General features: G+C 39.4%; 1 protein-coding gene across 1 annotated transcript in view; it reads left to right on the top strand.

The window, feature by feature from the left end:
- Positions 1 to 15,604, top strand: part of LOC115428136 (voltage-dependent T-type calcium channel subunit alpha-1I-like) — a 432,180-nt gene that overhangs the window by 69,799 nt on the left and 346,777 nt on the right. The window contains 1 exon segment of the mRNA XM_030146986.1: positions 7,159 to 7,256. Coding sequence (XP_030002846.1) covers positions 7,159 to 7,256 — 98 coding nt within the window.

Here is a 15,604-nt window from a genome sequence, read left to right as displayed (position 1 = left end):
CTCCCTCAAGAGAAGATGAGGCACCAGAGAGATTTAAAATCCCCAAAAAGAGGATGTTTAGGAATCTGTTAAGAAACCCACAGTCCTCCCCTGAAACGCTGCTGAGGAACAAAAGTAATCCAGTTCCTCCTGTTTAATATTCATGAGGCTGTTTGGTTGGGGAGCAGTAGTCCTACACAAATACAGTGACTACATTTAGTCTGACTGGTGTGTGTCTGAGACTGACGCCCTGTGTGTTTACTGTAAGAGTGTGTGGGTTCACAGCTTATGTAACTACACTCTCCAGGAGCGTGCGTGCGCTAGCGTATGGTTGTGTACATTTGTAGTTTTGTACATTTATGCATGTGTGTGTCCTGTGTCTTGTGATTTGACACAGCTTTGAGAGAGCCCCGAGTTCGCCCCGAGCATTTTTTCTACTTTGTGTGTTTGTGTGTGAGTGAGAGACTGGAGTTGTCTATCTTTATATCTACTTATCTGGTGAAAAATTGGCATCTAGCGGATCGAGCTTTGTGTACGTGGGCGTGTTAATGTGTCTTCATAGGCTACATTTTGTGTTTTTAACCCATAAAGACCCAGAGTTACTTTTTTGGCAGTTCCCAAATTATGATTTTTCTCTATATTTATCCTTTCTTAAGTAATTTATTACCTTTTATTGTAATATTATCCTCTGTATTTTGCATTTTTAAGTGAAAATCATCTATTTTCCTATGTTTCATTGACTGATCAAGTCGATGTTCGTAAAAGCTCAGACTAGGGATGTAAACAATTAATCGACTATCGATTAAGTGTCGATAAGAATTTGCTCGATTAAATTATTAATTGTCGGTTAATTGCCCTTGTCCACCTGTCCACACCTGTCTGAAGGCTGCCGGTTTGTCGCCGACACTGCGGCTGGGATAGGCGGTCAGAACCGGATCATGGTGTTGATGAGTTAGAATGTCTGTATGGACATGGAGGAGGAGCCAAACACAGACCGACCGTCTGTTTGTGGGTGGAGCCAAACACAGACCGACCAGTCTGTTTGTGGGTGGAGCCAAACACAGACCGACCGTCTGTTTGTGGGTGGAGTCAAACACAGACCGACCGTCTGTTTGTGGGTGGAGCCAAACACAGACCGACCAGTCTGTTTGTGGGTGGAGTCAAACACAGACCGACCGTCTGTTTGTGGGTGGAGTCAAACACAGACCGACCGTCTGTTTGTGGGTGGAGCCAAACATAGACCGACCAGTCTGTTTGTGGGTGGAGCCAAACACAGACCGACTGTCTGTTTGTGGATGGAGTCAAACACAGACAGACTGTCTGTTTGTGGATGGAGTCAAACACAGACAGACTGTCTGTTTGTGGGTGGAGCCAAACACAGACCGACCAGTCTGTTTGTGGGTGGAGCCAAACACAGACCGACCGTCTGTTTGTGGGTGGAGCCAAACACAGACCGACTGTCTGTTTGTGGGTGGAGCCAAACACAGACCGACCGTCTGTTTGTGGGTGGAGCCAAACACAGACCGACCAGTCTGTTTGTGGGTGGAGCCAAACACAGACCGACCTGTCTGTTTGTGGTGGAGCCAAACACAGACCGACCGTCTGTTTGTGGGTGGAGTCAAACACAGACCGACCGTCTGTTTGTGGGTGGAGCCAAACACAGACCGACCAGTCTGTTTGTGGGTGGAGCCAAACACAGACCAACCGTCTGTTTGTGGGTGGAGCCAAACACAGACCGACCAGTCTGTTTGTGGGTGGAGCCAAACACAGACCGACCGTCTGTTTGTGGGTGGAGCCAAACACAGACCGACCGTCTGTTTGTGGGTGGAGCCAAACACAGACCGACTGTCTGTTTGTGGATGGAGTCAAACACAGACAGACTGTCTGTTTGTGGGTGGAGCCAAACACAGACCGACCAGTCTGTTTGTGGGTGGAGCCAAACACAGACCGACCGTCTGTTTGTGGGTGGAGCCAAACACAGACCGACCGTCTGTTTGTGGGTGGAGCCAAACACAGACCGACCGTCTGTTTGTGGGTGGAGCCAAACACAGACCGACCAGTCTGTTTGTGGGTGGAGCCAAACACAGACCGACCTGTCTGTTTGTGGGTGGAGCCAAACACAGACCGACCGTCTGTTTGTGGGTGGAGTCAAACACAGACCAACCAGTCTGTTTGTGGGAGGAGCCAAACACAGACCGACCGTCTGTTTGTGGGAGCGGTGCACCCCCAAATAAATACACACACAAATGTGTGGTCGGTATCGGATCGAAGTGTTTTCTTGGAGGTCGGTCTAGTCCACGCTCAGTCAGACAGAAGTTCAAACATCCTTCAGACTCCTGATCCAGGACACAGGGATGTAAAGAATTTGTGAAGCTTCAGGAGGAAAAGAGAAATGAGTGAACAGTTCCACTTTCACTTCTGCGGGGGGGGGGCACAGACTGCACCGCCCCGTACCCCCACAGTGTTAGGAGGACCGAAAGTGGTGCACGCACGCGCGTGGTTACCATCCAACACACACGAATCCCCCAGCCGGACTGTGTGCATGCAGCTGACTAACCCCCCCACTGATGAAACACACATGCGTGCACCCCCCCCCCCCCCCCCATTTATAGACCACCACACCAACAGATGAATTCTACAGGAAACACTGACTGTATCTAATGGTTCAGTAAATCACTCATCAAGGAGTATGACATGTTTTTTTTCATGGAGTGTATAAACAGTATTTAGCTTTTATTCTTTTAGACCATATTGAAAGAGAAATTCAGGTTCTCAGAAAAATCGCCACTTATCAATTAATTGTTAACTGATCGATAAGGTCAACCAACTAATGATTAAGGGATTAATCAATAATATGCACCCCTAGCTCAGACTAAATTCAAAGGTTATTATATCAAAAACAGATAAAACTGAAGAAAAACTGAATTTTTTAGTCCAATCTGTCGTTAACTGAACATAACCCCAGTGTGTCCATCCACTGTCATTGATCCAACTCCATGGGTTTGACTGGAGAATCAATGTTGGAGAAGATGACGGCGTTTCCATGGACGCACTTATGATTTGTTTTACGTCTTATTTTATCTGCTTTTGTTCATTTTTTTCCCTTATTCATTTTTCCTTCAATTTTGTTCAGTTTGTGGCTTATTTTGTTCATGTGACCTATTATTTTGTTGATTTATTATTCAGTTTTGTTCATTTTATTGGTTAATGAGGCAATTTTATTCATTTTATTGTCTTATTTCATTGTAATCAATTTTCTTACTTTTACCTTTAATAACTTACTATTTAATATTTAAATATATATATTTTCCATTCTTCCTTTCTTTTACACTCATTATTTCTACGTATTGATAGGATTAGTGGATGAACAGGTATTAAACAGTTCAGAGCAGTAGATGGTTGTGGTCTCCAGTGGCTGTTTGGGTCTTTATGGGTTAATATATTTTAGTGTGCACAGTCATTTGGGATTGTCCACCTACATTTAGTCGTATATCTGTGTATGTGTGTGTTATGGTGTCCAGAATGAGCTGTGTTATCTGAAATTGCTGCCAAAATTGCCCAGAATGACAGTTCCCCATTACATCCCAGTATCTCACACACAAAAACAAACACACACAGACACCTGGCCTGTCCACACACACTGAAACTGTGATTAAAATAGACGCTGCAGATGCCACGGACTCTCACTTGGGTTCATTTTCTCCCATTTTGCACGTCTGGGTACTAACTGAACTCCTTCCAAATGTACCCACACACGTCCCCGCTCATGTCGACTCCTCCCAGGCCAATCTGAGCTCAGTCTGACTCTTGAACCACAGGTAGTTGGTGTAATTTTTCTCCTACTGTGGAAGTGGACAAAGTGTTCCCCTTCACAGAAAGCCATCTGTCAAATTAAATCAGAGCCCCACTCTGAAGGACCAGCCTGAGTGTGTAAAGGTACTGCGTGACCTCTGATCTTACTTTCCATGGTTGGTGTGTTTTATCAGCTTGATTCTGTCTGATATTGTCGGGGCTAGCTGTAGCAGAAGGAGAGTTTATTGCCAAGGTTACGGTAACACACGGGCAATGAGGAAGATGCTTTTCCTATTTCATGGTTCAGCGCTTTATGGAGGCTTTGGAGTCCGTGCAGAGGTGTACGAAAAGAAACCAGCAGCAACAAAGAACTTTTTTACACTTACACCTCTGACCTGTTTTTGAGACACAGGTTTTAGCCAGACGATGTAAAAATATGGGACGCATGTAGCTCCTGTGTGGAAAAAATTAGATATTCTGAAAGAGGATGTGCCAGTACAGGGCTGTGCAGTGTGACAATGTCATCAAATTCATCCTGTTATGTTCAGGTGGAGGAAAAATAAAGGCTGAAGAGTCACTTTCCTTCCTTCCTTCCATCTCGTTTTCCAGTTGTGTGTTCTCAATTGAATATGAAAAGACCGAATGATACATGGATTGTTTTCCTACCTTGAAACCTCGCATTTCCAACTGTGAAACTCACTTCCTGTCTACTTTGCTTTTTTTTTTCGGTCGGAGTGCTCTATATCTCTTTATCGGATACGTAGGTCCAAAGGTCGACAGCCGGTAATTGGCTGAGGCTTTTTAAATACTCGCAGAAGCACCTGGTTGACTCTCCCAATTCCTCAGAGAAATGAGCTTGTTAATATCAAGTGGAAGTGGGATATTTGTGTGGAAGTCTTGAAAGCTTGCCCCCCCCCCCCCCCCCACGCTGCTGTGAGTGTGAGCAGGTTTCCTCTGTTCGCGCAGGTATGAGCAGATTCTGCTCCATGTGTCTGTGACTCTGTTCCGAACATTGTAATTATCTCCAACACTTGATAAAACCCTCAGGCTCTCTCCGTCTCTCTCTTTCAGTTTCTCTTTATTGCCGTCGTTATATCGTCCTTAATCATCCCTTGTGCTTCTCATGCGCTGGTTTCTGATCTATCCATCCTCATATCATGCTTTTCCCACCTCCTGTCTTCTCTCTTTCTCTCACCGTCTATCCTCTCTTCACTCACATTGTATGTTTTCCTTCTCTCTTACAGCAAAAGTATTTTTTTCCACTTTTTTTTCCTCTTGTCTTTGACTCTTCTTAGAACACACCTTGTTTTATTTCAGGCTTGTTTACCCCCTCCACCTCTATCTTTAGCTCCTTCACATGGCTCTGCTTTCATCTCTTATATGGGATGGTTGCAGGTTTAATCTCGCGCCTCGCCTCCTGTGCAAAACTGACAGAATTCACTTTGATGTTTCGCACAGCAAGTGGCGAAAGGTATATCGGGTTTTCACGGATTCAGAAGGTCTACTGTACTTATTCACTTGCACTCCGGCACCTTCTTCCATCAGTGTCAAAATGATAGAACACCCGGGCTTAAAACCTGTGCAGCGTTTTGTAACTTTGTAAAGCGATGCAGCTATTAATATTCATGTTCACCTGCAAACTAATCGATGGTTGTGTGGTAAGAACATGTGCACGGGGACATTGAAGTGGGCATTTTCATCCTGGGAGCCCATTTAAGCTAATGTTGTAAAGTCGCACAATGACCCCTGTTCTCTAAAAGTCTCGCATTATTAGCTACATGAATTCCAGCTCATTAATTCATATTAGGATGGGCTCAGCAGGACCCCCGCTGTGAGAGGATGTGTAGTACTTTTGGAGCTTTTTAACACAGACAAACACAGAGGGATGAGTGTGTAAAACTTGTGTAAGTCAGAGATGATCACATTAGTCTGTTTGTCTTATTTGCTGTGGCGTTCATTGACTTTGGTGGGGTGTGAGTATCAAGTTCTTTGATAGTTTTTGGCGTTTTCTGCCCGAACTTGAAAAGGCCAAGAAGACCAGAGATGACACCGGATGACTCTGATCCAGTTCATGACTTTTATTCACACCAGTGGTTCTCATACTTTTTACAGCGGAGTACCCCCTGAAATGTACTTTTTTAGCCAAGTACGCCCAGCTCTCGCTTCAGCATTTTTGGTTGAAACAATTATTTTTTATTGTTTATACGGATCCCCATTAGCTTCCACCATAGTGGTTGCTGCTCTTTCCTGGGGTCTGTTAAAATACAAATACAGTTACAAAATACATACATACGTTAGAATAATGAACTCTTGCTGAACTTGAGCCCCAGAATGCACTTTATATTAGCACTTTACTGCTGTGCACTTTAGAAATAAACTTTTTACTTATTTATAGGTAATTTTTTTTTTTTGTTGTGTGTGTGTGTGGGGGGGTTATTGTTTCTATATCAGTATTTTATTATTTATTATCAGTAATTTATACTATTTACTAAATGCTGCTGACAGTCAGGGACCTGAGTACAATGTTTAATTTCTGTGTTTTCTATATGCTGAAATGACAAATAAATTTGGATCTGAATAAATAAGAACAAGTTTACAATTCATTTTTATCATCAGCAAGCTGAACATTTCATCACAACACATAAACCTTAAAACATTTGCACTTTTATCTTTGCAGCAACTTGGATAGCGAGACTCAAAACAGTCATTTGCATAATTGTATTTCCTTCAATATTTCCTGTTTGAGTGTTTTTTTGAATGAATGTAAGCTTTTAGTGTGTTGGATGTATGAAGGTACCATAGACTAGAGGCCCTGTAAAAGACAGAATTTTTCAATCGATTAATTTTTGGTTTGGGAAGTTACAGGTGACCCATGGTAACCTGTCTGGTGCCATGATTCTGTTGTAGACCTCTACACTTCATTCTGTCTAAGTTCAGTTTCCCGTTCACAATAGCACTCCTCGTAAGGAGGAGGAGGTTAAATGTCATTTTTGTTTCAACAGTCAACCATGATAGACTGCGATGCATTTTTAGAATTTTTGTTCTGAAGGAACATTTAAGAGCCAATCTAACCGCTCTATTTTGGACCAGTTGATTTTTTAAGGTCTTTTTTTGCTGCACAGGACCACACAGCAAAATGTGTTCCTGTGCCAAAGGTGTAAACAAACAACGTACACTCCTGATCAAAATTTTAAGACCAGTTGAAAAATTGCATGAATTTATATTTTGCTCGGTTGGATTTTAAGAAGGTTCTAAGTAGAGTTTTGAAGTGTAAAAAGAAGTAACGGAAGTGAGATAAATAAAAATATTTGAGAAAGTAATTTATTGAAAACAATTAAACTGAAAGAGGCTGCCTTTAACTTGTGTGTGTGTGTGTTTTTTTCCCAGGATGGTTGAATACTCGCTGGACCTGCAGAACATGAACTTCACAGCCATCAGAACCGTCCGAGTGCTGCGACCTCTCAAAGCAATTAACAGGGTGCCCAGTAAGTCATCACACTAAAACTAAATCACTTACATATGCAAAGACACAAGTAGAACTGAATAAACAGGCTAATATATGTGTCTCAGCATATCATTTACACATGTGGGTTACAACTTATACACCTACAAAGGCATGAAACATTCATGAACAGGCATGTGGAACTGAAAAACAGAGGATTTAATGTTATGTATCCAAACAAATGGTCCAGACCCAGTAACACCCTCGACTGTTAATGTCTACTGTGTAATTTTTACGCTTCACAAATTCATCCCATGGGTCAGATTAGACCCTTTGGTGGGCCAGCTGTGGGCCGTGGGCCCTATGTTTGACACCCCTAGTTTAGATACTTTTCCACATTCACACTGACCATTACGTTAAATTGTCTTTGTGCTGCATTTAGGTCTTTGAAAGTTAGGAAAAACCTCATCTTTATATTTGTTTGGATGGTTTATAGAGCACAGGAATGAATGTTGAGCAGCTGGAAATTGTGTTTAACTCAACATTTTTCTTTTATCTAATGATGGAATGCACTGAACAGTCAATTCAGTCTTCTATTAGTACACAATTTTCTATTGTCTGTAACTTGTGCTGCTGCTGTCTGGGTCAGGACACTCTTGCAAAAGATATTTTTAAATCTTTTTTTTTTTTTTTCATCTGGTTAAGTAAAGGTTAAATTTTCTAATGACATGAGTAAAATATCATTTATAGATGCACATTTTTATAGAATAAACCGTACCAGCCAGTTTGAATCCAGCCTCTCTCTTGATGCTGTCCTTTCATTCAGCACCATGGACAGCTGCCTCCTGGAGCAGTAGGAGCTGTCCGAGGTCCTGAACAGAATTCAGTCTTAGAGCTACAAACACAGAACTGTGAACACTTCCACCAAAGATAATCCCTTAAGAAAAAAGCGGCCAAAAATAGATGGAATATGTGGGGGTTTTGTGCTGTATATATGTGTGAAGTTGCGAAATTATGTAGGATCTAGAAAAAGATGCGTTTCAGTGGAAAAAAAAAAAAAAGATTGTTCTCCCACACCTGTAGGACATGGGGTACTGGTTTGATCTGTCTTTGTTGTTGGACATGGGTACTGGTTACCTCCGCCAAGGAACGGCGGAGCTTATGTTTTCATCAGGGTTTGTCTGTCTGTTTCTTTGTTTCTTTGTCCGTTAGCAAGATAGCTCAAAAAATTATGGATGGATTTCGATGAAATTTTTATGAAATGTTGATACCGGCACAAGGAACAAATGATTACATTTAGGTGGTGATCGGGGGGGGGGGGGGGGTTGTTTGTTTCTCTGTCTTAGCAAGATAACTTACAAAGTTATAGAAGACTGATCTGCCTTGGCGTAGGTCTGCGCTCTCCAAGTGCTTTTCTAGTTTGATCTGTCTTTTGCAGATACTTTTGTTGGCAAGTGCGTGTAAATGCATTAGATCTGATTATTACGATTATCCGATTACTCTCAGATATCGGACTTTCATGGTCATGTAAACAGGCTCAGTGACAGTGGATGGACACACTAGGTTTTATGTTCAGTCTGACTTTTTCTTCAGTTTTCTCTATTTTTGATAGAATAACTCTCAACTTTAATCTGAGGTTTTATGAACATCTACATGATCAGTGAATTAAATGTAGGAAAATACCTGATTTTTTGCTTAAAAACACAAAATATAGAGGATAATATTGGCATAAGTGGTGATAAATTTCTTAAGAAAGGTTAAAAATAGAGAAAATTCATTTGGTAAAGTAAAAGTAGCACTGGGTCTCTAAGGGTTAAATAGGGAAATATAAAATAGGATCTCAAATTAAAATGTCCCAACTGGAAGATCACATTTAATCCTCTGCTTGTGTACCGGGTAGATTTAGACCGATCAGGTTCTGGATGGAGTTTCATCCTATGCAGGGAAGCAGATCCTTAGGACACCGACTGCAGAGGCTATTTAAATTCTTAAAAAGTAATTTCATCCACCGCTCCTCTAATCCCAGTAAAATCTCCACAGCACCTAAACCCATCAGCGAAGCGACGACAGGGCTTTGCAGAAGTGTTTGGAGTGCACCAACTCTGTCACCTCCACTCCAAAGTGCTGTTTAGTCTCTGTCCTTTTTGATGAGAATAATCAGAGCTTGCTGCCAGTTGCTTTGTACTTTATGTGTCTAAATTGTGCCTAGCAGGCAATCATTTTATGAAGCTTGGAGTGCTCTCTAAGTCGAACATGCTGGTGCTTGGACTTAATGTTGTTTTGCTTCCTTTAAAGTATAATTGTCAAACCTCCCACTGCTCATAAGTCTCCAACATAAATTACCCCTGCAGTTTTCTTCTCTGAGAGCAGGTGCATGTCGTGTGTTTGGTCACATATGAACGTATGGATGTTGAATTATATACTTGGAACATGAAAACCCTCCACACATGCAGAGCTCTTAACCCTTTATTGGCCACTCATAGAAATACTTGGTTTTTCTGACCAATGTACACAAACATTTATTCATTAATCATTTATTATGGAATTATTATTTTTTTTAAACATCTATGTGTTGTTTTTTTTCACATATAAAAACAAAGAACATAGTTCTGTTGTTGATCCAAAAGTCAAAGAAATAGACAAACAGCATGTGGAACAAACCCCCCTCCCCTGGCACACATCCCCTCCAGATTACACGAAAGACATACATACATACATACATACATGCATACATACATGCATGCATGCATACGTACGTGCATGCATACATACATGCATGCATACGTACGTGCATGCATACATGCATGCATACGTACGTACATGCATACGTACATGCATACATACATACATACATACATACATACATACATACATACATACATACATACATACATACATACACACACACACACACATACATACATACACACACACACACATACATACATACACACACACACACACACACATACATACATACATACACACACACACACACACACACATACATACATACATACATACATACACACACACACACACACATACATACATACACACACACACACACATACATACATACACACACACACACACACATACATACATACATACACACACATACATACATACATACATACATACATACATACATACATACATACACACACACACACACACACATACATACACACATACATGCATGCATGCATACATACATACATACATACATACACACACACACACACACATACATACACACATACATGCATGCATGCATGTATATATACACACATACATGCATGCATGCATACATACATACATACACGCATACACATACATACATACATACACGCATACACATACATACATACGTACATACACACATACGTGCATGCATGCATGCATGCATACATACATACATACATACATACATACATGCATATATGCATACATAGTAATTAGATACAAAATAAAAGTATAAAATTCCCACTTTAAATCTTATAATAAATAAATAAATAAACAAACAGTAAATAAAAACAAAATAGAAGTACAAAATTCCCACTTTAAATCTTACAATAAATAAATAAATAAATAAAAACAAAATTGAAGTACAAAATTCCCACTTTAAATCTTACAATAAATAAATAAATAAATAAAAACAAAATTGAAGTACAAAATTCCCACTTTAAATCTTACAATAAATAAATAAAGATAAAAATAGTAATGATAAATCTAGACTGCTAAGGCACACCAATACTGTATAATATAATACTCCTGACAGATTGTACTATTAACAGAGATCAGAACAGGAGTCACTGTCTTTTCAGCGGAATTCTATAAAGATTTTTAACCTGGAAAAATAAAAATAATGGAAATAATGACGTTATAATAACATTATATTGGCATTTGTACAAGCACATAGTATTAGAGTTAAAGAAGGGAAATGAGGATTAAATAAGGAATAAAGAAAAAAGCAGCAAATGAGAAGATGGTTTAAAAAAAGCAATAGAGAGATAAATGAGGAAGGGAAGAGGAGACCATCGAGCTCCACGCATGTTGGGGGAAGATGGACGAGAGGAAGAGAAGGATGATGAGAGGAGAGACGTGGGGGTCTCAGACGAGGAGGCCATTATGATGATGGATAGAGGCCAGAAGACAAGTGGAAGGAATGGAGGGAGTCGTCCAATGAAGAGAGATAAAATGAGCAAGAAACTGAAATGACAGAAGACGGAGGAGGATAAGAGGCAGGTGATCAGACCCCAGGAGATGAAGAGCTGATGGAAGATGTCACAAGCACAACATTATTGTTTTTATCTGGGCTTGGATGATTTTTATCAGTCTGGATCGTTATTATCATTCTGATGATAAAAGCAAATGTGCAGAAGAGACGGAAGATACAAGGCCCTTTAATTTAATTTGATTAAATTTTGTATCTTTTTATTGAGGACAAAAAACATTGTATATACACAACATCAATTCACCATTGATAGCTTGTATTGTCCTACCCCAATGTAACAATAAATGTTGAATGGTTTTGTTTCTTTGTTTGTTTTTGTTTGTTTTGTTTTTACATTAACTACGGAGCCTCTAAACGTCCAAATGGGTCATATCTGACGACCATGAAAAGATGAAGAACTCCATTACTGACATGTATTGATAGGATTAGTTGATCAACAGGTATTAACCCATAAAGACCCAAACATCCACCACCGACCAAAAGCATCTACTGATCTAAAGCATTTAATAACACTCATCCATTAATCCTATCAATCCATGTAAATAATTGGTGTAAAATACAGTTTAACTTTTCATGGTCATCAGATGTTCAGAGGCTCTGTAGTTACCGTGGAAACACCTTCGTCTTCTACAACAGTGATTCTCCAGTCAAACCCATGGAGTTGGATCACTGACAGTGGATGGACACACTGGGTTTGTGTTCAGATAATGAGAGATTTGATGGAAAAAGTCCCTTTTTCTTCAGTTTTCTCTGTTTCTGATATAATAACCCCCAACTTTACACTGAGCTTTGATGAACATCTATGCGATCTGTAAATTAAATATAGGAAAATACCAGATTTTCACTTAAAAACACAAAATACAGAGCATTCTATTGGAGTAAATGGTGATAAATCACTTAAGAAAGGTTATAAAAGGAGAAAAATTCATTTATAAAATGACGCAGATGTAGTCCAAGGTCTTTATGGGTTAATTTTCCTCCTGGTGTCTGAAAAGTACAACCTCTTACAAAGTGATATTTAGCGAATCGCTGTATAAACTACGGAAAGAGCAATTATTAAAATGAATGAATGTGTGAGTTGATAACATGAACCTCGTCTACTGTGTCCACGGAGACAACGGGTCAGATTTAACAAACACACGTGTGCACTGCACCAATCGCAGCTGCTGAAACACTGTGTTTTTTCACTCGTCTTTATTTGTTGGATGAATAAAGAAGCAATTCTCTCCTTTATTAAAGACAATTTAGCACAGAGCTCATCTCAGGGGTAATTCAATCTCTGTGCTGCAGGAGACACAAACACAATCGCCTTACAGAGCGCTTCACTCATGTACACACAGACCGATCCTGCAGTTTATACACACACACACACACACACACACACACACACACACACACTTGTTGGTCTGTAAGATCATCAGCATATGAATGGACACACACACACACACACACACACACACACACACACACTCTGAGTCGAGGATGTGTGTGAAGTCAGTTAATGGAACACTAATGGAAATGAACCTGGTTCCTCTTGTTCCCACCGGCCACAGCTTAAAGGACAAAGTCTGTTTACTACATTACCCACAGTTCCCCTGGGATGCAGATTAGCCTCTATAGTCCCGGTCATCAGCACATTCTGTCCCCATGTTTCCATCCTTCTGCTTCTGCTTCTGTTCTGGTCGTGTGTTGTTTATTCTCACTTTTTCTTGGCTCTTTACGTTTCCCTCATTCTTTCTGCAGCTGCTCCGACAAATACTTAACCCATAAAGACCCAAACATACGCCACCGACCAAAAGCATCCACTGAGCTACAATGGTTAATAACTTCTGAACCACTAATCCTACCAACACGATGAAAAAATTCAGATTAAATGCAGCCTGTCATCTTTTCATGGTCATCAGATATGACCCATTTGGACGTTCAGAGGCTCCGTAGTTACCATGGAAACACCGTCATCTTCTACAACATTGATACCCCAGTCAAACCCATGGAGTTGGATCAATGACAGTGGATGGACACACTGGGTTTGTGTTCAGATAATGAGAGATTTTATTGAAAAAGGCACTTTTTCTGCTGTTTTCTCCATTTTGATGTAATAACTTTTGAATTTACTCTAATGAACAACTACATGATCAGTGAATTAAATATAGGAAAATACAGGATTTACATGGGAAAAAACTCACAATAAAGTGGTTCACGTTTTATTAATGACACAACATAGAAAACATTTTTAAACTGAGAAAACAGACCATTTTAAGGAAAAATCAGAATTAAAAATGCTCATAAAATGAAAAAAAATAGAACAAAAAAACTTGAAATGTGGTATATAAATGAACAAATACTTATAAAATGAGGAGAAAATGAACAATATAGTTGAAAAATTAGCAGTTTATTGTTTCATAACATCCAGAACCTGTATTTAGTCTGTAACCCTTAAAGATTCAAACCATCCACTGATCTAAACTGTTTAATACCTGTTGATCCATTAAACCTATCAATACATGTCAATAATTGGTGTAAAATACAGTTAAGTCATTTTTTCTTCAGTTTTCTGTTTCTGATATAATAACCCTCAACTTTAATCTGAGCTTTTATGAATATTTACGAATATTTACAAGATGAGTCAATTAAATACAGGAAAATACACACTTCTTACTGAAAAAAAAGCAAAATACAGAGGATAATATTATAATAAATGGTGATAAATCACTTAAGAAAAGCTAAATATAGAGAAAACAATATTTTGGAACTGCCACAAAAGTATGGGTTAAAATGATACAAGTTGCCTTTTTTGTATAAATACACATTTTTGCGCCTGTTTATTCAGTTCTGTAGTGATATTCTGTGATCAAAAAGCCAAGCTAATGTTGTTCTTCCGATAAAAAGGCTTACATTTTACTTTCTGGAGGGAACAATTTTCATCCTTTTCATCTTTTAATCACATCTCCAAGCATTTCAGCAGTGGTCCTTTGCTGTTTCATCTCCTTTTTACATTTTCAACACCCATTTTTATATTACTTTTTTTTGTATTTTCTACATTGTAATTACCATCATCACATCTGTCTGGAAGCATCTTATATAAAGAGCTCTGAATTGTTAATACTTCTCACATCAGGACATGTTGAGAGTATGATTTAAGCTGCTGTTGAGTTCAAACAGACTTCGACACTTTCAGGAAAACAGTCTGTTTCAAGTTTTCTCAAAGGGAAAGGGCTTCTGTGATGTGTAATGTCTGGCAGCCGAAGCCGGTCCTGTTTTGAGTTCACTTCCAATCGGTTTGTTTCAGATTACTAGAAATGAACTGAATGGAATTTCACAGAAGAAAGTCAAACTCAATCACAGCAGAAACAAAGATGAAATTAAACACTAATGAAAAGTTTCCCAACGGAGCGTTTCTCATGGATGATTCGCTCTTTGTTTAGGTAAAAAGTTTATTCAACTGGTACATTTTGCTCTGAATTTGCACGATGAACCCATAAAAACCCAAACATCCACCTGTGACCTAAACCATCTACTGACATAAACTGTTTCATACCTGCTGATCCACTAATCCTATCAATACATGTCAATAACTGCTGTCAAATACAGTTCTTCATCTTTCCATGGTCATCAGATATGACCCATTTGGACATTCAGAGGCTCCGTAGTTACCATGGAAACACCGTCATCTTCTACAACATTGATTCATCAGTCAAACCCATGGAGTTGGATCAATGACAGTGGATGGACACACTGGAGCTATGTTCAGTTAATGACAGATTGGACTGAAAAAGACACTTTTTCTTCAGGTTTTTCTGTTTTCGATATAATAACCCTCAACTTTAACCCTTAAAGACCCAGAGCTACTTTTGTGTCAGTTCCCAAATTAAGTTTTCTCACTATTTAGCCTTTCTTAAGTGATTTAACACCATTTATTCTAATATTATCATCTGTCTCTTGTGTTTTTTCAGTGAAAATCCTGTATTTTCCATTATTTATCTCACTGATTATGTAGATGTTCATAAAAGCTCAGATTAAAGTTGAGGGTTAAACACAGAAAACTGAAGAAAAAGTGCCTTTTTCAATAAAATCCATCATTAACTGAACATAAACCCAGTGTGTCCATCCACTGTCACTGATCCAACTCCATGGGTTTGACTGGGGAATCA

Source organism: Sphaeramia orbicularis, chromosome 1, assembly GCF_902148855.1.
Source record: "Sphaeramia orbicularis chromosome 1, fSphaOr1.1, whole genome shotgun sequence".
Taxonomy (NCBI): domain Eukaryota; kingdom Metazoa; phylum Chordata; class Actinopteri; order Kurtiformes; family Apogonidae; genus Sphaeramia; species Sphaeramia orbicularis.
Note: the sequence above shows the minus strand (reverse complement) of the source record. Positions and strands in the feature narration are given on the sequence as shown.